Source organism: Mytilinidion resinicola (genome assembly GCF_010093595.1).
Source record: "Mytilinidion resinicola strain CBS 304.34 unplaced genomic scaffold BDZ99scaffold_18, whole genome shotgun sequence".
In the NCBI taxonomy this organism is placed as follows: Eukaryota; Fungi; Ascomycota; class Dothideomycetes; order Mytilinidiales; family Mytilinidiaceae; genus Mytilinidion; species Mytilinidion resinicola.
In genome coordinates this window covers 1,014,682-1,041,158 of record NW_022985454.1, presented here as the reverse complement: position 1 = coordinate 1,041,158, position 26,477 = coordinate 1,014,682, and the positions used below count along the sequence as shown (strand labels likewise).

At 50.7% G+C, this 26,477-nt stretch overlaps 7 protein-coding genes across 7 annotated transcripts; 4 read left to right on the top strand and 3 right to left on the bottom strand.

Annotated features, from left to right (window-relative positions):
* Positions 1 to 2,248: 2,248 nt before the first annotated feature.
* BDZ99DRAFT_480433 (uncharacterized protein) lies at positions 2,249 to 5,115 on the top strand (the record flags this gene model as incomplete). Its single annotated transcript, XM_033722335.1, has 8 exons — positions 2,249 to 2,442; positions 2,495 to 2,619; positions 2,692 to 3,202; positions 3,246 to 3,547; positions 3,688 to 3,735; positions 3,810 to 3,842; positions 4,198 to 4,371; positions 4,697 to 5,115. The coding sequence occupies 8 exons, from the start codon at positions 2,249 to 2,251 to the stop codon at positions 5,113 to 5,115; spliced, it is 1,806 nt and encodes a 601-aa protein (XP_033572733.1).
* Positions 5,116 to 7,355: 2,240 nt separating this feature from the next.
* BDZ99DRAFT_111161 (uncharacterized protein) lies at positions 7,356 to 10,190 on the bottom strand. Its single transcript, XM_033712411.1, has 10 exons — positions 9,999 to 10,190; positions 9,831 to 9,925; positions 8,889 to 9,748; positions 8,809 to 8,839; positions 8,682 to 8,753; positions 8,296 to 8,633; positions 8,228 to 8,240; positions 8,036 to 8,177; positions 7,840 to 7,979; positions 7,356 to 7,755 (listed from the first exon to the last, which is right to left on the bottom strand). The coding sequence occupies exons 1-10, from the start codon at positions 10,048 to 10,050 to the stop codon at positions 7,699 to 7,701; spliced, it is 1,800 nt and encodes a 599-aa protein (XP_033572732.1). The 5' UTR covers positions 10,051 to 10,190; the 3' UTR covers positions 7,356 to 7,698.
* A 629-nt stretch (positions 10,191 to 10,819) lies between these two features.
* On the top strand, positions 10,820 to 12,691 carry BDZ99DRAFT_466681 (uncharacterized protein). The gene is made up of 2 exons (XM_033720839.1): positions 10,820 to 12,096; positions 12,147 to 12,691. Exons 1-2 carry the CDS (start codon positions 10,959 to 10,961, stop codon positions 12,518 to 12,520), a joined length of 1,512 nt encoding a protein of 503 aa, XP_033572731.1. The 5' UTR covers positions 10,820 to 10,958; the 3' UTR covers positions 12,521 to 12,691.
* A 186-nt stretch (positions 12,692 to 12,877) lies between these two features.
* Positions 12,878 to 15,060, top strand: BDZ99DRAFT_501901 (uncharacterized protein; the record flags this gene model as incomplete). The annotated part of the gene is made up of 3 exons (XM_033723852.1): positions 12,878 to 13,583; positions 13,638 to 14,859; positions 14,928 to 15,060. The coding sequence occupies exons 1-3, from the start codon at positions 12,971 to 12,973 to the stop codon at positions 15,058 to 15,060; spliced, it is 1,968 nt and encodes a 655-aa protein (XP_033572730.1). The 5' UTR covers positions 12,878 to 12,970.
* A 3,764-nt stretch (positions 15,061 to 18,824) lies between these two features.
* On the bottom strand, positions 18,825 to 19,769 carry BDZ99DRAFT_352879 (HET-domain-containing protein; the record flags this gene model as incomplete). The annotated part of the gene is made up of 2 exons (XM_033714543.1): positions 18,825 to 19,085; positions 19,179 to 19,769. Coding segments are annotated over 2 exons (852 nt in total), but the record flags the coding sequence as incomplete, so codon positions are not given.
* Positions 19,770 to 19,840: 71 nt separating this feature from the next.
* Positions 19,841 to 22,039, bottom strand: BDZ99DRAFT_574628 (ankyrin; the record flags this gene model as incomplete). Its single annotated transcript, XM_033728397.1, has 2 exons — positions 19,841 to 19,969; positions 20,765 to 22,039. 2 exons carry the CDS (start codon positions 22,037 to 22,039, stop codon positions 19,841 to 19,843), a joined length of 1,404 nt encoding a protein of 467 aa, XP_033572728.1.
* Positions 22,040 to 24,979: 2,940 nt separating this feature from the next.
* Positions 24,980 to 26,016, top strand: BDZ99DRAFT_466680 (uncharacterized protein). The gene is made up of 2 exons (XM_033720838.1): positions 24,980 to 25,117; positions 25,186 to 26,016. The coding sequence occupies exons 1-2, from the start codon at positions 25,066 to 25,068 to the stop codon at positions 25,755 to 25,757; spliced, it is 624 nt and encodes a 207-aa protein (XP_033572727.1). The 5' UTR covers positions 24,980 to 25,065; the 3' UTR covers positions 25,758 to 26,016.
* Positions 26,017 to 26,477: the final 461 nt, after the last annotated feature.

Here is a 26,477-nt window from a genome sequence, read left to right as displayed (position 1 = left end):
CTTTAGATCGTCTCTCTTAGATCCTACGACTCCGATCAAAGCATATTGCTACAGACTCTTCGTAATGAGGCATATCTGGGTTACAATGACAAAGTGGAAAGTAAGGGGATGACACCGCCGAGAAGAGCTTAGGAAGGTGGATAAGGTGCGATAGGTACACTAATCAAGCCCAGTTCTCCAGCATTCTCCGACTATGAACCCTTTCTGCGAGATCGCGATGCTGAACAACTCAGGTTGCCACTACTAGCGTGTCAGTGGCGTTACATCCTTCCATATCCGTAACAAGGGGGAACAGGGGAGTACCCCCCCCCCCCCCCCTTTCATAGGCTATATATACGGGCCTTATGCCTCTTCAAATCAACACAGAACTGCTTCTTCACAACCTGAGAGTTATGAGCCCGGAATACTTGTTCACCAATCACGTGATGCTTTCCTCCTAAAGTACGACAACGCGGTCTCTGTCCCTTGGCTCTCTTACAGCCATTGTATCCTCCTTCCTCTCTCGTCACACGCTAGGAATCAATCAACCTATCTGCCGGAGTTTCTGGATTCCTGTCTGCACAAAAGCCAGCAGTACATCGCATATTCGGTTAAGACAAGGTTCAGCATTTGTTACGACATTCGATTGAGGTTCTCTCTACCATCTCGGGGGTGCGCTTACGCCACCCATACACGATCAACGCTCTGCACCGCCTGCGAGCAACACGGCGGAAGCCCTCTCTACTGAGGCACGACAGAAGCCCTCTCTACGAGGCACGGCGGAAGCCCTCTCTACTGAGGCACGGCGTGAAGCCCTCTGCTCGAGGCAACGAAAGTCCTCCTACGCGCGAGGCACGACAAGGGCCCGGTACACATACAAACGGGTACCATCACTGAGGCATGACGTAAGCCCTCTCTACTACCACGACAAAGGCCCGGTACGCATACAAGCGGGCAGCATATACATTCATCGCGTAGGACAGTACTCTTGGTGTCGGCCAGTGGCATAAACAGCATTGCCAGCCGCGATATTAGGACAGAGGTTCTTTGGATTGGATGTTCGTTTGGACCTTTCACTGCTATCTCTCTTCGCTAGGTACAGATCTCTCAGGATGGGGGGTGACTCAGGTTGCCACTACTAGCGTGTCAGTGGCAACCTGAGTGAACAGCCGCGGAAGGAAACCTAGGGCGCAAATCCGTTTATGAATCTTCCGGTCTTCCGATCCTCAATATCAGTTCGCCATTATGCACAGCGTTTTGCTGGGCTGCCCCCTTACCAACTCCACAATTCCGTTCCCACTTAGTTCCCACATGAGTCATAACCATACTCACGGTCAACTACTTAGCTTGCATAATAGTTAGCGAGTAGGCGAAGAAGTGTAGATTATCAGTGTCGCCGGTGGCTGTCATCATCTTGACCATCCACTCGTAATGGTAAAGGGCGGTAAGCATGATTGTTTTTGAATGCAATGACCAAGCAGCAAACTTCTTAGGAGCAACCAGCCAGCGTATATAAACTCGTTTCGCCCTGGGGTCTTCATAGCGGCCCTTCGTTCCCTTTGCTGTTCGCTCGTTGCGCGTCCTTTCGTCTTCTTCGTAGATTGCAATCTGGTCTTGAGTTTATAAATACCATAGCTTTTGAATATCACCCACACTAGGTAAGGTTCGAGATCACACATCTCGTACGAAGCGTAAAGACACTAGCTTGGTCTATAAGCATCTGCTACTTAGCTAATGCGGACTACGTGGAGTGATAGTTCTCTAGATATAAGCGTTTCTCTTCATGATTGTAGGTATAATACGCTGGTACTAGTACTGTGGTATCCGGGGTATATTTTGTGTCGAGACCATGCGCGGCATTCACCTTCTATTTAAAAGACACCAATCACAGCCTCTGTTTGTATGTATCAAAATGCTCAGGCTATACACACAGGGGGTGTATCTGGTGCCTCTTAAATACAAGGTGAATGCTGCGTACGGTCCAGACACAAAACATACCCCGGATACCACAGTAGATTTTCAGCGATATCATTCACCTTCCACTTTTGATTTGTTGGTCGCCAACCCCCTAACTCGCTTATTCTCGGGAACAAGTGCTCGGCCTCTCCTTCAAATGCGCTAAAAAAGATGATATACCTTGTCCACCTCTCCTTGCGTCCTCCGTACGTCCATCCACATCTCCGCAGCTCCCAGAAACTCCAACACGTTTACCTTTAATTGCCAAACTCTGTACATAGTCACAACCACACTTCACCTACCACCAGCTCCCATGGAACTAGAGTGTGGTGACCCCAAAATCCCGCTGGCGTCTGCAGAGACAGAGCAGCCCCTGCTGCCGCTGGATGACGATGAGAGCGAGAAGCTCATAGAGCTGTCTCTAGACCTCAAATTCAGGCATATCGGATATGCGCGAGGCAGCTGGTGCGCCTGGGCAGATTCAGACCGCGCTGACTATGAGTCCCTGTAAGTATACTTGTAGACGAGATGAGGGTCTATTATCTAATATGATTCAAAGTCACCCCGACGTCCGGAATAACGCCGTGTTCGTGGCTATAGACTTCGAGAGTCTAGCCTGGCTTCCTGACAACCACGCAATGCACGGCAAGATCACTGAGCTCGGCCTAGCTTTCCTGGATTGTCGTCAGACAAAAGACATCGAATGCAAGGTCTAGTTCTCAAAGCTAACGTACGCAAAACACTAAGTTGTCAAAGAATATGCACATTGGCGCCCGGACGTCAAGGATAGAGCCGGTGACTCTCTCTGGAAAGCAGACAAGTCCGAGTTCGGCCCCAGCGAAATTGTATCGATCACGAGCCTCCGCGATACCATCATGAAGGAGTTCCGTATCTTGGACAATACCCCTGAGCCATCCAACAGTGCGCCAACTACTACCGATCCCAGATATCGCCCCATCGTGCTGGTAGCACACTGTTTCGGGAACGAAGACTCCTACCTACGCAACGAGCTAGACATGTCTTTCTCGGACCTTGGCACTATCTGCGGTGTAGTCGACGCTCAAGTCATGATACGCGAACCACCTTCACTTCGGTATATGTTGACGGAACGATACCAGGTACTGCCCAACATTCTGAACTTACACAATGCTGGGAACGATGCGGTCTACGCACTTATGCTCGTCATCGTATTCGCAATCGAGAAAGAGAGCGGAAAACTGAACAATGAACTTAACGACTGGTTAGTGCTACTAGGCTGGAAGGCTTTGTAAGGAGGTTGGGAACACATGTGCCTATTGTGATGGGAGCAGACATATTTCAGGGCATTGCGATGACCGTGAGGGTGGACTGGACAAGATTGCGGGAGCTCTTAAAAAGTTGCGATTGGAGGCGCCCGACCCACCGTTCAATCGATATGCCCGGGAGGCTGTACCTGATGCTGAACCTGAAGATGACGAAGAGGCGGAGCCAGTTCAAACTGTTCCACTGGCCGAACATGAAGGCAGCCCAAGATCTTCGGACATCGAGGTAAACTCCACTACTTCAGATATCGAGGCTATTCCAATGGCTCCTCCAGCCATTGGAGAAGGTCTCGATGCTCTGACTATTGGAGGTAGTCCTGACACTTCGGCGGCTTCCAGACTCTAGTGTATCCGGACAGATATACACACCCTCAACGTGAATCCTCGCCGTCATTGCCATGACATGAAACAAGCGCCCTATTGAACTAAAGATCTAGAAATATCTCTGAAGTCTTTCCTGAGCACCCCTTTTTGCGGCGGCTTGTGATGTCTCGTACATGTGAGTTTGATCTCCGCAACTAAATTGCTAGCTCCATAATACCAAGTCTGTTTGCACTGTGGTTTGCTTTACAGGCTTTCAACTATCAAGTCGATCGCTAAGGCCCTGTAAGTCAGCCCATCTGGCTGAAACTTCGACGGGGCGCCTCCAGCCTTGTCATCCCGCTCAACTTTCAAGATTGAATCGATTTGGTAGTCGACTTGTTACATTCACTACCGTACCTGTATATCATGGCATTCACGCATCCTGCATGATTTCTGCCAAATGCTGCTCTACCAGCCCCCTTTGCCTCCTTCACGACTCGGTTAGCCTCGGAAGTGATGTCTCACTCTAACAAGTTCCAACGGCATTCACTATGCTAAAAGATGTTGTTTACCTTCTTGAATTTCCTTGCTCCTCACAACATCTCTCTTCGCGTTGACAAGGCCCACTAACTACGTTTCTACTACACTTTCATCAAAGCTACAAACGCAGAATCTATGCCCTTCACAATGGCACATGTCACTAACGAGCTGACACCATCCATGTTCCGCAAGCCTGGAGAACCCCAGTTACCACTATCCCGAGAAGAAGGCGAGAAGCTTCTCGGTCTTGCCCTAGGCATCAAAATCGATCGTCTTGGACCGACGAGAGTGGGTAAAGCATACAGTCCCCAAGACCGCGAAGCTTTTGCAGATCGGTAACAGATATTTTCGGATCCTTTACTAGCCTATGTTTTTGAAAACTAACGTTATCCGATAAAGTCACCCTACGATCACAAGAAACGCGCTGCTCGTATCGGTCGATTTCGAGAGCCTCTCCTGGCTCCCTTCACTGCATCCTTTGTATGGCAAAATCACTGAAATCGGATTAGCGTTTTTCGACTGTCGCAAAGCGGACGAGCACCGGTCTTGGGAATAGGTTCAATAATGTGTGGAGGCAAAACACTATATCGTGGGCGAATACGCACACATCCGCCCAGATATCGAGGACAGCAGAGGTCATTCACTCTATGCTGCCGACAAGTTTACATACGGTACTAGCGAGATAGTGTCGGCCGCTAATCTCAGGGAAATACTGATGAGAGAACTGCGGATTTTCGATACTCCTCAGTCAGCGGGATTGGCTTCCCATACAACGGACTCTTCCCCAGAGGAGACTGAGGTGACTGTTGACATCGCTACGACTGAGAGCGCCGTATCGACGACCCCAAAGCCGGAGTCCAAATATCGACCTATCATTCTCGTCGCCCATGCTTTTGATAACGAGGACAACTACCTCCGCCACCAGATGGGGATCTCATACTCCGAGCTCGATCTCTATGCTATCATAGACGCCCAGATCCTTCTCTGCGGCAGACGACAGAGGCCCTCTGGCCTCCGCGAGCTGTTAGAGAATTGATACAGGATCATACCAGAGAACCTCCACAACGGCGCGAACGACGCCGTCTACACTCTAGCCATGGTCTTGTTCCATGTAGTTCACAAAGAAGACTATTGGGAAATGGCCCCAAGACGTTGGCTTGCCGATTTGAAGCTACGGATCGAGAAGGAGGCTGGGGGCCGGTGCGAGAACTGCGGTGGGCTGGGCCATACGCAAGAGGCATGCCAGGAACCAGTCGGTTCACGGAAGAATGATTTAGAAAAAGCGCTGAAGAAGTTGACGGTAGAGAGAACTGCAATCCAGGCTATCGAGCGGACGGCGCACGCTCCTAACGCTGATCCTGCGAAGGACGCAGAGCGGATCCGGGCCGCGAGACTTGCTCGGTTGGAGGAGGTGCTACGGAACCCGGGAAATAGGCTCGAAAGGTCCGTTTCAAAGGTGAATTGGCCCTGGTTCTGCCTATATTCTTGGGGGTACGAAGGTAGCCTCGATCTTGGCAGCTGGCGCTTGGATATTATGTAATGGGCTGCAAATATATGATCCAATACGCCAAGATGAAGAACCTAGACTTATTGGTCATCTTTGTCTTCACGTTTGTTGCCTAGGGTTTAGAGATAGAATACATCACCTGGAGATATGGACACTCATGAATATTCTAAGATCCCAACAGTGCTAGAAAGCCATGCTGAGTCTATCCCATCCCCATATCTACGAGCGTGGGCGCAGCGAAGCTTCAACTTCCACTAATGCTGAAGTGTTACTTCCTAATTGGGGGATTAATGAATGAGACGAGAAAGACGAGAAAGGGAGAAAAGAGATTAGAGAAGAAACTCGTCAATCGTAAGCAGAGTTAACCAGGACAATCAAATCTAAGTGAAAAGTGAATTGATATGCTATATAGCATCGGTATCAGTCATGCCGAACACACCCCATCTAGCGACTTAGATAAGCGTTTGGTCTGTCGCTCCTGGGATCGCGTGATAGAAGGTATGGTACGGTCATCTTGAGGGCGGAGATTTCTTGCTGGAGTTCACAAATCAGATCCTTAGAGACTAACATTTCCATAATTGCCGCGGACTGAAGGTACAAAATCTGCGACACGGGATTGTGGCACGTGATATACTCAGGTCATTTCGGAACTAGTCCGGCCCCGGCCCACAGCTTCTATCTTGACGTCCTGCATCCACCGGGACTTCGAGGGCATGGCTGTACATATTCACAGTATGGCACTGCTCCGCATGGGTGATGGTGGCAAGTAAGGAAAACGAGCACACGGGTAAGGTGATAGAATGTCTGCAGCAGTGTAACTGCGTCGTCAACTTCCCAGCGCAATTCACGAGACACGAGCTAGCAAATCCAAACCAGCTCTGAAGGCGGAAAATGAGGACTGCTCTTTCATTGCACCACTGTATACTAAACTCAAGATGGAACCAAACGACCTCTTACGCGTATCCTAGTCATTCAACATTGACTTTCATTACCTTGAAGGTTACGAAGCTTGCGTCCTGCTACAAAGAATACGATCGATACCCGAGATATGGAAGAAATGTAACATAAATTTTAGATATCCTTGAAAGAAACCAAATTTACAGTTTTTCGCGAATTATGTTTTTGACAAAGACTTACGCGTACTCTGCTACCCATCTGCATAACCATTACCGCGTGGCTCTTGGCATCAACAGAGCTCGCATCCCCACCCATACCCATTATGCAGGACCTGAGGACGCTACTGACATCATTGAGGATTCTGAATATTGCTCCATCTATATGTCTAGTCCCACTCTCTTCGGCGCATTAGCTTTAGGTAGCATTCGACTTGAAGGATATGTTTATTAGAGGAAACTTGTAATGTTTCGCTTGCGTATCAGGATATCGTTATAGATCGGGCTGAGGATGGAGGTGAAACAATGCATTGAACGAGGTAAGTGATGTATTGGATGAGCATCTATCTAGGCTACGTACGCCGTATATATACTCTGTGTGTGTGGAGGCTTACGTAGCCGTACCGTAGAACTGTGTGGGCTAAGTATAGGAACCGTGTTCTATATCAAGGTAGCCGAGCTAACCGTACCATACTCCGTAGGCTAGCTGGCTAAGAATACGTACTCCGTCACAAGCGCATCCGAGAAAGCTAGGAACTAGTAGGATATCAGTCAACCTCATCATAAGCTCGCACACCACTCACGGCCTTGAGCCTCAGTAAGCACCATTGGAATATCTCTGATGATTTCCTCCGGGTTGAGCATAGTTCCTACCTGGGGATGCATATCCCTGATTCGTAGTTGCATACCCTTTCGCATAGCCACGATTCATCCCTGCTGAGAGGTACCCAGTCGACATCGCCGGCGACATGGCCATTGGTGGTGATGCAGGCAAGTATCCATTCTGTGATGGCACGCCACCCCACGTACGAGCCGCGGGGAGACCGAAGTGAGTTTGCGCCATAGGATTGATATCTGGAACTGGAGGAAGTGTGGAAGGATCGGGAGCGGGCGCTGCGTGCCATTCGACTTTGATGGGAGTATCGCGGCTGAGCTTTTGGCCGTTCCACCCTGATGAGTGTTAGCGAATCAAGCATAATGTCGAAGTAGTGAGATTAATCTATAGACAAACGAGAAGATGAAAGAAGGGCCTACAGAGTTCAAAGCGGATGTCTGCCTAAAGTCGCGGAACAGTTAGCACAAGGAACAATACGAAGTGAGTTTGACAGAAACTAAAAAGTCCCTAAATTGTAAGACGTACTGGTCCTAGGACAACCTTCACTGCGTAGTCCACACGGTGATATTTTTGGCCTCGATTCCAAAAGTGTCTGTTCTTGAGCTTGAACTTGGCGAGTTCGACGCTCGAGAAGTCGGACTGTACACTGCACAAAGTCCTGCAATCTGTTCTTTGGGTCAGTGTGCGACAACTCGAACCGTGTTGAGAGGTATCTGCGTACTGTGGTCCATGACGAAAGGCAGAAGGGTTTTGTCGAGCTGGGATTCAATGACCGCAGTGGGGAAAACTCGTTTGGGGTTGCCAGGCGTGACCTTTTGTCGGAATTGTCGAACGATTGGATAGTCAATTGATACCGGGTCGCCCTATTTATTGTTAGTATAGCGATGAGTTGGACCTGTCGGAGATGACTGACTTGTTTTATGAACCTATTAAGATATTATCAGCGCATCCAAGATGTTGAGGTGAGGGCAATAAACTTACCAGTCAATAACATTAGCAATGTACAACTGACCGTCCATGGGATCTCGTTCCGTTGGCTTGTTGTGATGCATGGGATTCAGAGGGTTATACAGGACTTTGCATATTGTTCCATAAGACGACCGACAGCATCGCCAACCCAGCACCGATTTCCCACTCTTCATCTTCTGTATACGATCGGCAACGATGCCTTTGCACACAACCAGCTGTGGGTCCGGAGCTACTCCAACTTGCAAACGCAAGGCATTCGGAAAAGGCGCGCGACCGAAAGCATACCGTTCTCGTAACCGCTGCTGAAGGTATGCGGAGTTGCCGAGACCACCGGAAAGGACAAGATGTGCCTGGTTGTGTGAGCCTAAGACGAAATCGAGAGGGGTGATTTAGCCTACCACTTGCTCTTGTGGGAACTTTTGATATATTTGTGTTAATTGCTTGTCTATCAGACCGAAAAGTCTGTCGATCTGCGTCTGTCAGAAAGCGCCCCACATCGAGTTTCCGAAGCTAGACAATACTTACTTGAGCATCAAACAGTATCTTCAAGTTATCTCTGCAATCAAGTCAGACCATAAGCACTCCAAGTTTTTATCGAGTCCTACCTTTGAAACCTTAATTCACCATTGATGATGCCTGCAGGCTCATTCGTGTACGTTCTGCTAAGCTTAGGCACCGCAACGGAGAACATGGGTGTATCATCTTCGGCGCCGTAATCACATTTCGCATTCTGATATTCTTTGCTCTTCATCATCTCCCACGCTGCATCTTCAATCTCAATACCCATTGGAAGGCTTCGATTCGCAAATTCCAGTCGTTGAAGAGCTGCATTTTCGAAACCGCGATCAATTTGAGCAGAGCCAAGATTAGCACCAAATACGACATCTAGTTGTTCCAGGCTCAACGATCCACTACCCGTGCCAGTGACTCTAAGCGCTGATAGATCGGTCGTCCCCCCACCAACGTCGCAGACTATGAGTATATCTCTTTCGAGGAATATTGCAGGAGATTCCCGAGACATGTGGACGGCGGCCGCCTCCGCTTCCGTCAACCCGATTGTCGCGATGTGACCTGGATATCGTCCAAATCCTGCGCGGTCTATGATCTTTCGGAAGCGCTCGACTGTGGGGTTTGGCGCCCAGGTCGTTGGAACGCTGAAGATGAAATCAATTCGGGCATCTTCCCAACGAGAACTAATCTCATTTTGGAGTTTGGATCGGATATGCTGGTAGAGGAACTTGAAGTAGTCGCAGTACCATTTCTCCACTTCTTCTATGGACCTGGGGACATCTGTCGGATCTTTTGCGTCTCTTTGAGCTTGATTCAGTCTACCCTCGTCGAGAAATGTCTTGAACCATTCGCGAAACTCTTTGTCCACGGCGGTCACCTCGGTCATCGTTTCGGATAGGAAGCCCCATGATGAGGGATTGGGCTGGTCATTGGGGTAGACTAGTATCGTCGGGACCTAGATATCTTATGTTGGCGAAGGGCCCCAGATACATTGCCATCACAAGGTCGGAGGAATGGAGTTGGTGGTAGAGGCTCACTTTGTTCTCATTTGCTTGCATACGTCCCGGCCATCGCTGAATCCACCGAATAGTATCAGCGCCGATAGAGGGATTTGCGTATGCGACTCCGGTACCTTTTCCTTGAGGTCAGCACCGTGTTATCATACGTATTCACCGCAAAGAGGCACTCTAGCCTTCCAGACATACATGTCATTCCAAAGTCAATAGCGATGATCAGGTCGGGCCGTGTCTCCTCCATGATGTCGTCGACTCGCACTTTACACACTGGAACGATATGAGCTGTATCGGAGATCCCAAAAGTCCCCTGGGCTGAATGTCTGGAGCTCTCACAATTCCCAGACGAAGCTGCCAGCGGGGCTCCGGGTCCGAGCTCGATTTGAGCCGCATTCTAAACATGTCTAGCTGATCCGTGGTCACGTTCTCGAGGCGAGCACCTGCAGACCACTAAGACAGGCTCCATGTATTAGGTTATGAAAACGGACGGGGCTTCGTGAGGCACAGCTTGGGGGCCGTTTGGCGTCCAATCCCGATGCCGCTACGCCCTGCATCCCGCCTAGCCAAGAAATTTTTGACGACTGTGCTCAACCTCGACGCACCTCGATTCACAGCCTTGCTGCACCTCAATCCTCAGCCTCGGCGCAAATCATGCTTCGGAGGACGACTTCCGCCTGAGCTCCGCTTCAGGAGCCGGTGAAGAGGCTGTCTGGATCGATAGAGTCGGCGATGCCCCCGTTGCGCTTGTCTGGCCCCTATCATCGACGGTTTTCCGCATGGGCGGCATGTTCTGGTCTCTCAGCCTTCTCAAAGTTTACTCTGGTTTCGCGCTGATCTTCCCCGGCTGAGTTGGCGTTGTGGAGATAATGCAGGCATGCGAGGAGGCGTTGGAGCCTGAGCACAAGGTCCATATGGCGTGGACGTGTCGATAGTCTGATAGAGACGCCTTGGCGTCCACCAGGCGGGGCCGAGTGAGTATTTTCTCTTTTCATTTATGCATACTGCTGCATAACTGGTAAACCATTAAAGCCTCGTCCCATTTTCCCTAGGCTCTGCCTCGCCCTCTCTCTTCGATCGTCCTGCATTTTCTGTGGCTCCAAACTCGTTTCTTCCCCCATCAAGCAGCGTAGAGCAAGCTACTGCTCAAGCAAAATGCTTCGCGTTCGCTATCCAAACCCACAGGTAAACGCTCCTGGCTCTCCCACAACTTCCCTCATCCTGTGCTACGTCGACTGTAAATCGACCAACATCGCGAATGTCGTAACTGTAACGCCGCCTCCGTCCCTAGGAGAGGCACCGTTCTGTGGAGCTTCACAAACTGCTATCGGTCCTCAACAATGTACCCCTGTGTCACCGCAGATCTGTGATTCAAATGGGACGACATTTCAATGCGACCACCCATTATCAGCTTCCGCGACTCCAATTACTTCCTCTCAGTCCTCGACTCCTAGCAGCCCATCCATCGCGGCAACCCCGACTTCCTCCAGCTCGAGCGCTGTTTTCACACCATCTTCCGCAACAGTCGCCTCGACACCATTTTTCGCATTCACGTCCAGCTCAATCGGAGCCTCTTCTAGTTCAAGCGAAACCTCATCCAGCTCAAGCGAAGCCTCGTCCAGCTCCCTCTCTTTCGCTACGACGGCTGGAAGCGGCAATATCACCTCCTCAAGCAACACACCTAAGCCTGCAAAGTCGCATGTCGGAAAATCCAGTGGCATAACAGGCGGCGCAGCAGCCGGCATAGCCATCGGTTGCCTCATCGCTGGCGCCGCAATCGCAGCCTTGGTGTTCTTTTTCCTCTTCAAGCGGTACAAGAAGCGACAGCAAGCACAGTCCGCCGCCTACAACAATCACCTTGGGCCCTACAACGGTGCAGCAGCTGCCACATCCGCTGAGAAGTCTGTTCCAATTGCCACTGCCACCGCCGTCTCGCAGATCGATGCCCTGCTCCCGCAACCCGCTGAAGACGACGCCATCACCGGCGAGCTGTCCCGCTTGCGCGACAAGATCAAGAACCATGCCCTGACGTTCTACCACACGGCGGCGGTTGATCCGGTAATGGTGGATGAGTCCGAGTTTCAGGATGTGGCGAGAGTTACTGGGATCCGGAGCATGACGCTCTGCGATATGTTGCTGAACCCTCAGACCCGTATCGCGACGATCAGGTTGTTCTTGAGCTATGCCATTCTCTCTCGATGCGGAGGGCAAGGCGGAGCGGGAGCCTCGCTGTTGCCACCTGAAGTTGGGCTTTTCGCCGACACGCTCGCTGGAACTGATGGATCGAACGCTGGTGAGTTTTATTCTTAATCATTCGATAACCCAGTCACTAATATTTCTCAGGCCAACTCGCCCTCAAGAGTAAATGGCACTCCATCTCGGGTACCCTCCTTGCCTCCCGCTATAACAGCACCACGATCAGTGATTCCGACACGCGCAGCCACAGCATCGCAGCCACCATCACAGCCGTAGACGGTGTGCTCCGCCCCTTCGTGAACTCGCATCAGGACGACGCTCAGCGCATCCGCAACCTGCAAGGCGTCATACAGCGAGCAGCATCTTTTGCATTCCTGCTCTTCTCGCAGCCCAGCACATTCGTATTCCAGTGGTCTGCGCATGGCAAGCTCGCGGTCTTCCCAGCCTTGCTCCAGACGAGCGACGAGAACGCACGTGTGCTGGATCCGCCACGCGTATTTGCGAATATGGAGACGGCTTGATGGGCGTAATTCCCCCCGAACGGCATGATGAGTAGTAATGCATGATTGGCTATGTAGCAGCGTGCATGTCTTGATCGAATATGAACAACTTTTGCTTTTTTGCTGAGACCTGGCCCATTGAACGTGATGTCCAGATCGAGGAATCCCGTCCAGTTCGTCCCCGGCGATATGGACGCCGCGAAATAATGCAGATCCACGAGCTTATATAGCCAAGAGATGCTTCATGTGGCAGTTGTTATTTTCGTATCGGGCGTGATTTAAGCCCGCAAACGCCACCGCACGGCGGGAAGGAGGGGTTGGGTCTCAGCCTTGTCGATAGGACGTCGACACCCCAGGAGCCCACTGCTAAACCTCCAACTCTAAGCTCGTGGCGTCTCTGCTCTTCAGAATGATCATGATCCCTCCCACAGGTGGCTGACTGACCTGCGGCCACGATCTCCCATATCCAAAATGGACGGCGGTACATTTAGCGGTATTAACACGCTCTGGAAGTTCTCTGAGTTCGTGATCCGGCTGAACGACGTCGATGCCGAAAACAGCATCTCTGTACGGACGATTCAGAACGTGCGATCTGATCTCTTCGAATGCGAGCGATTGCTTCACCAGCCGTCGATTCGTGCTTCGTTTGACCAAAACCCGGACAAGAGGCGCTGGATAGAGGGCAACATTTATGGCACAAAATGCGCGTTGAACGAGATCGGACTGTATGTTGAAAGAAAGCGAAGTGACAAGGAGAGGGATGGAATGATCAGCTTTGGACATCGGGTAGCTTGGGTCCTGGCCGATGGCGAGAAGTTGGACAGTTGGCGGATGGAAATGAGTGCGTGTCAGCAAAGCTTGACGTTGGTTTTGGGGCAACTGCATCAGCTTGAAAGTAAGGCTGACGGAGGAGGCAAGGGTAATTTTCATGAAAAGAAGGAGGGACTAGGGCCGCCGCCAATGCATGATGCTGTGGTTGATGATCTAGTTTTCAAGAGTCCGTATAGTAGGAGGAAGAAGGCTAGGAGGAAAGAGGAGGATATCGCAGAGGAGACAGCTGCTGAGAGGAAGATTGAAACGATACGTACACATTCTTCCCCTACTCTTTACTTCATGACAAATACTGAGTATGGCGCAGAGGTGGGAAATGCACCGCAACCCAACATACAGTTCACAACTGCATATCCTCCACGATGGGAACCCAGAACACTGCCTCCCGTACAAAGTTCGAATCAGCCAGCCGAGACGCATCATTCCGAGATCTCTTTTCTGGGATGGGATGTGAGAGCTTATAAAGCCTCGCCAAACTCAAGTTACCCTTCGAATGAGTATATTGCGGAGCTGGACTCATTCAATTCTGCCAATCGGCTCGGACCTGTAGACCCATGGGAGCTGGCCAGTAAGCCTAGGGGTCCGAATGTACATCAACGAACTGCATCGTATCCATTAGCTCCTTCAGAGAGACCACTATCGCAATCAGCGGCCTCATCTTCGAGTTACACCCGACCCACAGCCACACACCAACAGGCGCCAGCTGCCGGGCGGGATACGAGAAGATATTCTTCTCCAGTTAATCGAAGGCCACTTCCAGCCTCTGTAAGTCAAATATCGCTGGGTTCCAGGCAAAGTCTGCTCCAGATGATGAGTTCCATGTCAATAGAAAGCGGAAGTGCTTCAACAATGCAAGCGGGATATCCAGTGGGAAATACCGGGGGCTACCAAGGGCCAGTGCCAGTGGAGCTGCCCGCTCATCAAGCGGCTATAACTCCATACCAAAATCCGTACCGCATCGGGTCTGTCGAATTGCCCACTGACAGCTCTCCCGTTTCCAAACACGCGGATGTCGAGCTGCCGGCTGACAGCCCTCCCGTTTTCAATCGTGTGGATGTCGCGGGAGGGACAGATTCGTATTTGAGATACCCGCAAGAAAGAAGGAGTATTCCCAGTGCCCAAAGTTCTTCCACATCGACCGGAACCCAAAGTAACTTGACATTCAACCAGCATATACCACTGGCATCGAATCCGTACTTCGCCACACCGATGCATTCGACATCCGCGACGACCGGGCTCCAGGCTACCTCAGGTCCAAGTCCCCCCATACCTCCAAAGTCAAGTCAATACTTTAGCGATCAGATTCAACTTTCGTATCCAATGAAACCGACGAGCTCTCGGCCTCCATCAAAACATAGAGCAAGCAGCATATCGTCGTACCCATCGCCGGTCTCTCCGACCGTCTCGGTAACATCATCGTCATCCCAGGAAATCGCCATGAGCGAGCCAATGAGCCGCGCTACGACAGCCGAGTCGCAAAAGAGACGCCGGCGACGAGCAGCGATGGATGCAGCTCTCAGTCTTGGCAGGTGAAATGATCCGCGATGGAAGGGATATATGATTCGCGAAGCTGTGCGGCTTGCTGAATTTCAGATAGGCTGATGGGCTCGCTGATGGCGCAACCGGCTCCGGCGCCCTGCATATACGATACCTCGTGGCGACGGATTGGAGGTGTGGAAGATGGGCGGAGTCGTAGTGGGTGCTTGGGGAGGCGTCGTGGCTGTCCGTGAGAGGTTCAAAAAAGCCGGCTGCTGCCAAGCTTTTCATAGGGCTGTACAGTACACATTATTATACACTTGAAACTTAACGCTCTAGGTTATCTCTAGGTAGTACTCTTGTATACTTTCAAGACTTGTATACTTTCAAGACGGCTTAGCCGACTGTGTTAAGAAATATTTCATTAAAATATGTACTAGTTTCCATATATAGAACTGTACTCTTTATAAGACCTACTATACCCGAGGAACACTCAACCTCTAAATATCAAAAACTACTACTATATCACTAATCGGTAAACTTCAAAGCTAGGCTCAGCCTGTAAAGCTTCACTCAACGTTAGGAGGTAGACGAGTTCAGAAACTCGCTTGCCCCAGCACGTCAGACTGCAAACCACCAAAAACGGCTGCAGCTTTCAGCTTCCAGCTGAAAGTTGACCGGAAAGGCTGCAGAAATAATGGATCCAATAGGAACGCGTAAGCAGCTGGGCCCAGCGTGCAGCAGAGCACCTATGATACTCGAGATGATACATCAGGCTGAGGATTTCTCCGCTCACTTCCGGCGATGTCGTCTTCCATTAATTTTCAAGTCTACACAGTTACAAAGCCACAATGGTTCGTCTTCTCCTTTACTCTAAACAACTTCTGAATAACAAAGCTTCGTAATAGACTAGTAGCGTGCAAACCTGCATCCGCACCGGCGGAGACGACGCCAGGCTCGACAACGCCAGGCTCGAGGGAGCCCTCGGACTCCCGGACGGCACCTGGGCTTTCAAGTACGATGTGGCAGAGGAGAAGCTGTCGGCCACCTGGAAGTCGGCATCCCCCATCTCCTCATCACCCGAGACGTCCAGGGTCCTGCTCCGCGTATGGAACGTTGATGCCCCCACTATCAACACCGATACAAGGACGAATAAGATCCGTCCAGCGGTGGAGAAGCGGTACAACATAGTGGCAAATCAGCCCATGGAAGAGCGCATCGGTTTGCGCCCATTCGGTAATTTCTTGGTCTTTGATGTCGAGGGGTCGGGGCCTGCGGTTGGCGACTGGGTAAGGCAGCCTACGCTTGACACGGGATCTTGAGCTACTGGCTAACTTTACTTCTAGTCACAATCTAAAAGAGATCTGGAGAAGGAGCTATCGCAAGCCAAGAACGAACTCGAGCGGGTGAAAGTGCGCTTCGATGCGGACAAAGCTATGCTCGTGAGCGCCGCCGAAGCAGAACAAGACAAGCTGAAGAAACGGCTGGAGGATGAAGCAAAGGCATTCGAAGAGAAGCTGAAATCCCTGACGGAAGAATGCAATAAGGAGAAATTGGCCAGGGCACGCTTCGAGAACGCTAGCAAGGATATGCGCGATGCCGAAGCTGCTCTCGAGGACGAGCTTAAGAAAGCCCGCCAGGCGAGGAACACGCTTGATGCTAACGTTCAGGAGCTTACGAATGAGAAGAAGACTTTGGAGCGAGGGCTCGCAGATGCGAAGAGGGACGCGGAGAAACAGGCCGAGTCGAATAAGGCTCTCCGAGACGAAAACGACCGAGTCAGTAGCGAGCTTGCAACTCTGGAGCAGACGTTGCGTCCTGAGAATACTAGACTCAAAAGCGATAATGAGGCTCTTCAGACGTCGACCGGGGAACTGGAGGCAAATCTGGAGAAGGAGAAAGCTAGTACGAGGGAAATGAAAGCAAAGCAGGCTCGTGTCCAGAAGGACAATGAACGATTGGAACAAGAAGCCCGAAATGCCAAGAACGACCTGTCTCAAGCAGAGAATGTTAAATTCAGGCTTGAGGGTGATCTAGACCGGGCGAACGGCCGTGTCAAATCCCTCCAGGACGACGTGGAGGACAAGCAGCGGGAAGTTCGCAGGCTCACTCGAGACATCCGGGACGCAAAGTCTGACTTGGAAGCAACTTCAAGGGAGCTCAAACGAGCGCAAGAACTCAGGGCCCAGGAGGTCTCGGAAACCGAGCAAAACATCGAAGAACTCAAGATTAAGATCGCAGGGCTCGAGAGCAGAGTGGAGACTGCGGGCTGTAATTTGGATGAGCTCGGAGAGAAGAACTCTGAGCTAATCCGAAAGTTATCGAACGAAGTCATAGAGCGACAGGGTGCGGAGCGGGACAACCAACGTTTGGTATCCGAGATCGACAGGCTCAAAGGGGATCTGAACGCTGCGGAATCCAGCACCTCGACGCTCAAATCGGACTTGTCCGAGAAAGAAGCCATGTTGGAGACTTTTGAAGATGCTCTCGCAAAGGAGAAAGCACAACGCACAAAGGCGCTTAGCGACCTGAGGCGCGCTCGATCTGATTATACCGAGGCCACGGGCAAGCTAGAGGCCCTTAAGAAGACGAGTGATGCTAGACTTGCGAAGTTGAACGACGAACTCACGTCGGCCGCCGAAGACGCACGGCAGCTCCGAGACGACATTGCCAAAGGCAAATCGGATTTGGAGAAACGGACGAGAGATCTTGATAAAGCCAAATCAGACTTTGAGCGGCAAGCGCGCCAACTCAATGAAGTGAACGAAACGGTGGCTAAGCTGAAAGTCCAGCTCAACATAGCCAGGACCCGCCTCTTGGAATACGACCCAGAACGCTTGTACGAGCAGCTGGATGCTGAAAAGGAAGCCCATGCCCTCAGCAAAGACGCTCTTGAGAAGGAAAAATCCGACCACGCCGCCAGTATCAAGCGACTGGAAACCGAGATCCAACGTCTGGAGGTAGAAGTACAGTCCAGAAACGAGAAGATCCGCGAACATACCGAGAAAATATCCGATCTAGAGGCCAAACTTAAGACAGAGCAAAACGCACACGCGGTACTCCAAACCAAATTTCAAACTCTTGAGCAGGAGTATGAAGGCCTCAGCGCCACACTCTCCGCCGAGCGGGGCGCCAAGTCGTCCCTCCAGACCCAACTCAATAGCGAGAGACAGGCGCACGCCTCCACACAGTCGCAGCTCACCAACGCGCTTAACACCTCCAACGTGTGGCAGCAACATTACAACCAGGCCAACAGCGATCTGTCCCAGGCGCGTGCCAACTACAGCTCTGCCAGCGTCACCATCTCCAGTCTGAACAGCAGGATCCGGACTCTCGAGAATGCCAACGCGCATGGAAACTGCGTCACCAAGGGCAGCATCGAGAATCTGATTGGGAGCTATTTGCGGCTCATCGACACGGCGGAGGAGTACATGCCAACGAAAAAGCACATTACCGAGGTGCACTATCCCACTGGGGCCTATGATGTTCTGGATAATGGGAAGCTGAAAATTGAGTTTTACAGCTATGACCTGAGTGGCTAGCGCTCCGTGCGGTAGGGTAGTATATTTCAGACAACAGTGACCAAACGTTCCTCTAGTCGAGTCCCCGTAAATCTGTGAACTTCGTGCCGCATTCCTTCCCAGTGACAGAGACCGATACGTCGAAAGACCCCTTCCTCAGGCGTCGGAATTAGACACAGACAAACGAGCATTTTTACGTTCGCGTCCTCCGCCAGGATCAAACATTCGATCTTCTGTGGCAACTCCAGTGGGTTGTCAAGCCACCAATGAGCACCATTAAGATGCTTACGGTGAAAACGTTTCCAAACTTTCACTCTGAAGTCGTCCGCGATGAGAAGGTAAGGAAAGGTAAGTGCGGATATAGTGAGCCTTCCCCGAATCTCGGTCTTTGTCGATAGAATCTCTTCGCGTGCATCGCATATCTCTACCACTGACGCCAACTCTTTGAACTCGAGGTAAAGAGTGTTACGGTATGAAATGAGGCTTTCGCCGTTGAGCCATGACCATGAAGGAGCTGTGAACTTAGCAGATGTAGACTGAGAGTTGACATTTCTCTTCATGCTCTCAGTCCACCATGTCAGTTGACGCCATAGCCCATGTCTCCACAAGCCGGCGACAACAACATCGCCGAAGATTTGCTCCACTGAGGAGAGAATTCCCTCCATGGCAACCAGCTTATCCAGAGGCCGCGTCAAAGTTCTAGCTGAATAGTTCTGAACAAGCTCGATCCACACGTCTTCCATGTACCTTTGGATTGTCTCAGGATCAACTCCGCCAACGATGGCCTTTCGGATCAGCTTCAAGGCCCAGGTCTCAGAAGACTTGTCATCGTCAAGAAGTGATGCGGAGACTGGAGAGGATTCAGAAGCAGACGTTGAGACGCAGTCCCAGAAAATTTCGCCTTTGCCATAATAAAGGATGCGTGGTGAGAGGAGCTGCTCTTGGAGGATCCATCCCCGAGAATCAAGCGGTCCCCTCGGACGGATACCTTTGGCAACCTGATGAGAAGAAGGTACAATATACAGTGCTCCCTCACCATCGAACCAGCTCCGCTCCCTTCGTGGCATACGGAAGTCTTCGAATCGAACAGGCCTTACGCAGTGTGCTTCGCGGGGCCGGAAAATGCCTTCTGTGTGGTCTTCGGCGTCCGCTACTGCTAGTGTCAGGATTGCAGAACGGTACACATCAGCCATTTTGGCTGACTCGGCTAGCCAATCTTCCTTCGAGTCCTGCACAATGCAAAGAACGTCCAACCATAAATAGCGGAGCCCCATACTTCGAACGATTGATATAGCGTCCCGCATTGTGGTCGTCAATCCCGCCAGTGGGATTGACTGTCTTCGTTGCTCGATGTTAGCAAGCGTAGTACTTGGAAGAGTGGACAATCCCCATTGATGACTTAAAGCAACATATGGTCCGCGATAAGAGTTCGCTTCGAGGAGTACAGGTCCTGCTATTATCCCTGGAGGACCCGTGTCAAGAACTCTAGTGGGAAAAAAGCCCCGATCCATTCCTACTTTGCAATGCCGATGACCTGAGATGCAGTTCCGAAGCCAGTGAATTGCAACGCGCGTGGCAGTCGGTGATCCAGTCCCTTCGTCCTGGAGTTGGCTGGCTTCTGATATAACGCGATCCCGATTTGCTAGGTAGAGTGTTAGCTAAATGTACGGTTGACCGAAGTGCTGCTAGGCCCCATTGAACATAAAGTGCAGCCCAACACCGCGTGAGGTGGCCCAGAGAGCTATCAATCGTGCCCAAACTGTCGCTTTACAAATATTGATGTGTCAGAGAACCTCATGCCGTCCCAGGCAAGTTCACACAAACCCAGGGTCCAGGACAGCGGTGTCCAGACTAAAATTCGTGTGTGTTCATGAAATACCACCTTATAATTCAAAGAAGCTGGCGGCACGCTTGCGCAGTACAGATGTGAGTAGGGGTGGCATGATACACGCCGGGCAGACAGGAGGTGGAGCATGTCAAATTGGAATGACATGCTAATGTGTAGTCGAGGGTGTGAGAAGAGTGAATGTTAGAGCATGACATGAAATATGGGATATCGAAATTGGCAGAGGGGAAAAGATGGACGGGAGAGTAGTGACATGTTTACAGATATGCCTTTTGCGTATGTGCTCAGCACGTGTAGTAGAGTTCACTAACCTGGGAATTGTTGGACCTCGTGGCTTTTTCCACGGAGGTATATTCGAAAGCGTTGATCACGCTCCTTCGTCCTCCCAAAGAAACATATGTCCCATTCGCTTTGAAGGGACGACTGCAACGGGGCGCTATCTTTTGCAAGTGCGCAGATGGCGCAACTAGTCCCACTGTCGTGACACCCTTCCAGTGCTGTCTCAAAAAATATTGTCGGTCTTTGGAAAAGCTTCAAGCAGGCTGAGCAGAGTTGTAACTTTAATTTTTGATCACGTCGCTCTGCCGTCACAAGTAGTGCCCTGGCCGCTTCATCGAGGATGGCAAGAAGCTCTGTATTCCGTCTCAGTCCCTTAGATTTGATCTCCGAGACCATTATCGGTGAATTGGCGCCGCGGTCGGCTAATATGCACGCAGCCTCGTCGTTGTAATCATCACTCGTCTCATCAAGAAGGCGAGCGACTGAAGAACTCGTGGCGTTGAACTTAACTCCCAATTGAAGTAAGTCCGTAACAATGCCCCAACGACGACTAGCTATTGCAAGATCAAGCGCTGTTTTCCCATCTCTTGACTGATGAAAGGGATCTCCTCCAGCTCTAAGTAAGACAGCAAGGATCTTACAAAAGCCTCGATGGGATGATACCTGGATTGCTGTCCATCTGAACTCGCAGAACTGCGCGAATTCTGATAGCGACTTTGTGAGACGATCAAAAAGATCGTCGTATGGAACTCCTGACGACACTAGAGGAAAGCCTGAGAATCGACCATCAACTAAATCGTCGGCGGAGGCTCCGGACGACAAGAAACGCTCTACCGCAGGCAAATTCCCGTAAAAGACCGCATGCATCAATGGTGTAGCGCCGTAACTATCCCTAGCTTCGATGGACGTGCCGTTCGTAAGCAAAAACTCAACAAATTCGTCTCCCTCGGCGCCTGCAGCTACATGCAAAGCAGTCAGCTTGTTCTCGTTGATGTATTCTGTTTCCACAGTCGCGTCACCCAAGAAATATTCCATCAACCCGCGGTTCTCTATTCCAGTAGCAATCAGAAGCGCCGAGCCGAAACTATATGGCCAAAGATACAGTGCCTCGCACAGTGATAAGAATTTCATGAGCTGGGCTTGTCGTGCGCTGAAGCAATTAATGTATCGGGACATGTCGTCTTCGTTCAGTTGAGTAAGGCTATTTTGAAGGACATCGGCGCCGTGATCCAGGAGCACTCGCACGAGCTCTAGGTCTCCGCGAGAAAGCGCCTGGAGGAAAGGGGTTAACAGGCCGTCCCTGGCTAGGTCCCAGGTGAAATTTACGGGGACGTCGTGAACAAGCATCAAATTTACCATCTCCGTCTGCCCGTATGCAATTGCGACAGCAATGGGGTGACTCAGCGCCGGCGGCATGTTATGATGAAGAATATCGTGGCAGGGTTTCACTTTCGCTCCTTTAATCAAAAGTGTCTCTGCGATCTCGAAGTCTCTGATGAAGATGGCTTGAGTGAGAGGGAAAATGTATGTGTTGTCCCAATTCAGGCCAATATCAGGATCAGCGTTACACTCTTCAAGTAGTCGCATTATCTCGAGTCGATTCGTTGTGCTAATAGCGGCAACAAGCTGCTTCGCAGGGGCCTCCTTTTCCGGCCTCCTCTCATCCTGCCGACTGAGCTGGTGATGATAGAACGACCTCCGAGAGACATCGATGTATAGAAGCGTTATAGCGACACTAAAAGTGCCCAGGTTGAGAGAGTGTAGTAGCAAACCGGGTTGTCGCTGGATCGCGTGTAAGGTGCTAAGGTGCCCAGGTGATGAGAGCGGAAAAGAGGGGGGTGGTTGTGGAGGAGCGAGAAACATTCAAAAGAAGACGCTAAGGCGAATGCAGCACCCTTTAACGAGGCCCAATAATGCCAAGCCCTCCGCTGGCAGGGGCTGGGACCAAAAGTTCAGCCTTGCATGGCTCATCCTCCATCACGCCAACCACCATGCTGCTCTTCAGCTGGTGACCGGTTGGGGAGTCTACGCCGCAGATTTAAAAGTCTGGGCAGCGCCATGTCTCTCTTCTAAATCAAGCCATGCCCAACTACGGCGCAGCGGGAGGACTTCCAGCCCCGCGGTCTCCATTGACAGGCACAGATCCCACGCCGCGATTGCTAACAGGGCTTAATATGCACGCAACACACAAATACCTACACATAACCTCGCTCTTTTTGCTCTCCTGCCGCTTAATAGCTAGCCACCTAGCTTTCTCACCATCAATACGCCAGCTTTTGATCCCACATCTGGTCTTGAATTGCTTTTCTTCTTCCTGCCGCTCAACGAGGCGCAATACTGCCAAGTCTTTTCGACGGGGCGAGAAGTTCAGCCTTGCGTATCTCTCCATTCTGTCCTAGGACAAATGGGCTAGGGCGAAATGTGTCCCACGTCAGTGTCATAAAGCGCTGCTCGAAAACGTGCTGGCAAACGAAGCAACCGTACTTCGTATGTTCGCTGTACAACTAGCTGGAAACTCCTATGCACCACCTACTTGTACATACAACTCCGTCGAAAGAAGCTGCGAGCACGTAGACAATAGCACGGCGTACGGTTTCAGCCTCGAATCACCACAGGGTAGGTGAGTGTTTCGAAGTCTCAAGTCCTACAGCAGTTTCCAGTCACACCGCTGGCGGCATAACTTCTCTGAATTCTTCAGCAACGCAACTTGCTTCGCTGCTTAACGTGTCGCGACTCACGGCTACCTGCAGAGCCTGCAGGGACGAGAATTCCTCTGCCAATAAAGCCTCCGGTGCTCATGCACCCTTGGATACAATCAGTCCAGGAAAGGGCTTCCTCCGTTCAAGTCCTACCTACTCCACCTGTGGCTTGATTTCCGCGCTAGCTCACCGAATGTATCTAGATGCTGTAGACGCATCTCATGGTTAGCGTCACAAGTGGTGGTATGGTGTTCCGATAGCTTTTGATCCCTGGGAAAGGCTGCTTTGAACCAGTGAGGTCGATCTCATGGAGCTCCCGTCCCATATTTCATAAATGCCACCTGCACACTAATCACAGAATGCGTCTAGGGGCTGTCACAGTTGTCTAAGCCCCCGAATGCATCAAGGCTGAGTAGGTTGTACTACCAAATAAGGTGGGTATTAAAGCTGCTGGCACATGCCCTTATTAGACATTGTCAGAATACTGTGTTACTGATTAGTGTACGAGGCTCTAAATTTCTTTTGCAATGTCCCACCAACTGATCCCGCCGTCGGACCCGAATGATTCTTCCCAAGGAGACCATGCGGAAAGCTACAAGTCGCTGCTTTCGGATCATGGCAAACAACAAACAACTATGTCTACAAGGGAAGACTCCGACTACCATGGCTGCACTCTTTCTACTGGGTCCGTACAACTCGATTACTAGCATGTTCCACACATTTCTAACGTTCAAATGATTAGCTTGGATAATCGCTATCATCCATCTCACCGTATTCATATTCCTGGACCAAAAAAGGGCAAGCGGTCCACATTCTATCCCGCAGAGCTACGTAGCAGCGCTTTCGCACCTCCTCGGGCTTCTCTTTAGAGCATCTCTTTGCGGCTCTTTGACCGTGGCCTTTACTTAATGCCTCTGGCACTTGATGAGGACAAAGACAGTTAAGATCTCGAGCATCGACACGCTGTTTAAGATTACACAGAACCCGTTTCTGCTTGTACTGCCGAAAGTCGTCAAGGCAGCACCAACGTTGTTTATCCTAGCGTTGTTCATCTGGCTGCTACCTATTGCAATCGCCTTCCCTCCTGGTGCTTTGATAGTTATATCGAATCCAGTACGGAGCAGCTACAACGCAATTGTGCCCACGTATAATGGTTCTTCGATAGGAAACGGTTCGTTGGTTGATTCGGAACTAAAATCCATAACAATCCGCGGCTATAGTGGAGGGGGATGGTATTATTAGTGAGGTCTTTGTCATTGCAAGTCGGTTTTGCTAATAGCACTTGATGGTCTAGTGGCGCGGCTGCTAGCATACGACGAACTGGTCGCCTGGTCCTTGAACTCGACGATAGTGTACCATCCTCATCGCCTTGTGGACCGGACTGTACGTATGTCACTCAGTTTGAAGGACCATATCTTCAATGCGCCGACGCCAGCTTCAACCAGACTATCGACACCGAATCACCGACCCAGGCCCCGTGTGGTTATACTGCTTTTTCGGCCACAAACGTTTCCACTGTATGTCTACGATATTGGGGGCGCGATCAACATGTCAGCTTCTCGCTCCATTAAGCCTATTCCACCAGGCACGTATAACACCACCCATGTCTTTCAGGAAATCGAGAGTATTACCTGCATCCCATCCCGGGCATCCCACGTAGTCAACGTTACTTATAAGGGTGGTTTACGAACCATCACGCGCTCAGAAAAATACATAGGCTCTATCTGCGACATGCTGGTACCCATCGAGTATTATCATCCAAGCACCCCAGAGTGTGACCGGGCCAATGCTTCCAAGGATTGTGATAATCTTGCTCCCGCCGTATGGTCTCAACCTCTTCTCCAAACTTTAACCGCATATAATCATTTCGCTCTCATTGATGCGCTGATTAGTCCTCTAAGCGGTAATTACACGATGTTATCGTCAGGCGAGTTTACAAAAGGAGCAGATGATCTTATTATATGTGGTAAGTTATCAACCCTAAATCAAGTCAAAGTCTAGTACGTAACTAATCTCTTACTAAAACTCTGGCAGGGCCCACAGGTGGGGCTCTCGTCGCCGATACATGTCTCAATACCCAAAGAGACAATTTTTCGAGGGGTGCAGCTGATGGTCCGAGTTTTGCTATTTCCCAGGACATTCTTAATGACGCCCTTTTTAATCTCATCATGAGTGCTGCTCTTCAACTCGGTTTCTGGAATACCACTGTTCCCGTCGACACCACCTCCACACACCAAGCGTACTCTTTCGCCTCGCATCGGACGCTAATACTTCCTTACCTTACATGTCTCCTTCTATCGATTCCCTTCCTCTATTTCGGATTGAACAGCGTACGTCTGAACGGCGTATCAGCAACGCAAGGCGGCTTCGTCCAGATCCTGATGACCACTACTGGGAGTAAGACTCTCGAACAAGCAGCGGCAGCCGGCTGCCTTGGGGGAGACGAGAATGTTCCCGAGTATCTTAAAACGATGAGGATCCGTTTTGGGGAATTGGTGTGGAGTGAAACCGACAGAGATGGTGATGGAGGAGCGGTGAGAAGGGCGGGCTTTGGAACAGATGATGAGGTTGTGCCGCTTAGGCGCGATGTCGTCTACGGAGTGTAGTCATTCAGCGGCGTTCAGAAAATTTGATGACCTGGTTGGTTTGGTCGCCTTTGTAGGAGCGGTCGACGATCATATATACGCCTGTCAATGTCGTAGACATTGAGCAGCTTTTAGTAACTAAATGGCAATCTGATTAGTGTAATAAGGCTATCATGGCTTGGAGCTAGGCCTAGTGGAGGAGGGTAATACGTAATAAACTGGAGGGTGATACGGATATGTAAGTAGGGTAATGAGTAAGGTCCTTCATATGCTACGAGAGGAAAATATTGTCTCGCCTCTGCCAATGCTGAGGGGAGTTCAACTGCGTCGCCGAGTCACATGACTTTCACGTGATCGAAGCGAAAGACCCTTGGATCCTTAAATCTCCGCTATCAGCCGCCGCTATTCTGAGGAGACATTCTGATCGAAACAGCTCCACCCGCTCGAAATGATTCCGCTTATTCTTTCTTGACTTACGTTGTCTATCTTCCTAGCTTAGCCTCTAGGTTAGAAGGCGTCTCCCAGTATTGCGCCCAACGTGATCTCGTTTCACCACTCAAACTTTTCATCTCTAAACGACCACCGGTGCCAATAACTTCTTGGTCAAGGGCTCAAAGAATACCCTATGATTAACTCGCTCATGTCCTATACACTTCGGTGGCTTCCAAGTTGTTGAAGTCGAAGGGTGTACTCTACGCCTATCGTCGATTTCCAGAGAGCAACCCCGGACGATCGTACGTT

Bases quoted from the DNA above. Each gene is read 5' to 3' on its own strand.
- BDZ99DRAFT_466680 (XM_033720838.1), top strand. From the start codon at position 25,066: ATGTTATCGTCAGGCGAGTTTACAAAAGGAGCAGATGATCTTATTATA. The intron at 25,118-25,185 runs GTAAGTTATCAA...AAACTCTGGCAG, and splicing joins AGATGATCTTATTATATGTG to GGCCCACAGGTGGGGCTCTC.
- BDZ99DRAFT_466681 (XM_033720839.1), top strand. From the start codon at position 10,959: ATGCTTCGCGTTCGCTATCCAAACCCACAGGTAAACGCTCCTGGCTCT. The intron at 12,097-12,146 runs GTGAGTTTTATT...AATATTTCTCAG, and splicing joins AACTGATGGATCGAACGCTG to GCCAACTCGCCCTCAAGAGT.
- BDZ99DRAFT_111161 (XM_033712411.1), bottom strand. From the start codon at position 10,050: ATGGAGGAGACACGGCCCGACCTGATCATCGCTATTGACTTTGGAATG. The intron at 9,749-9,830 runs GTGAGCCTCTAC...TAAGATATCTAG, and splicing joins TGCAAGCAAATGAGAACAAA to GTCCCGACGATACTAGTCTA. The intron at 8,634-8,681 runs GTAGGCTAAATC...TCACACAACCAG, and splicing joins AGTTCCCACAAGAGCAAGTG to GCACATCTTGTCCTTTCCGG.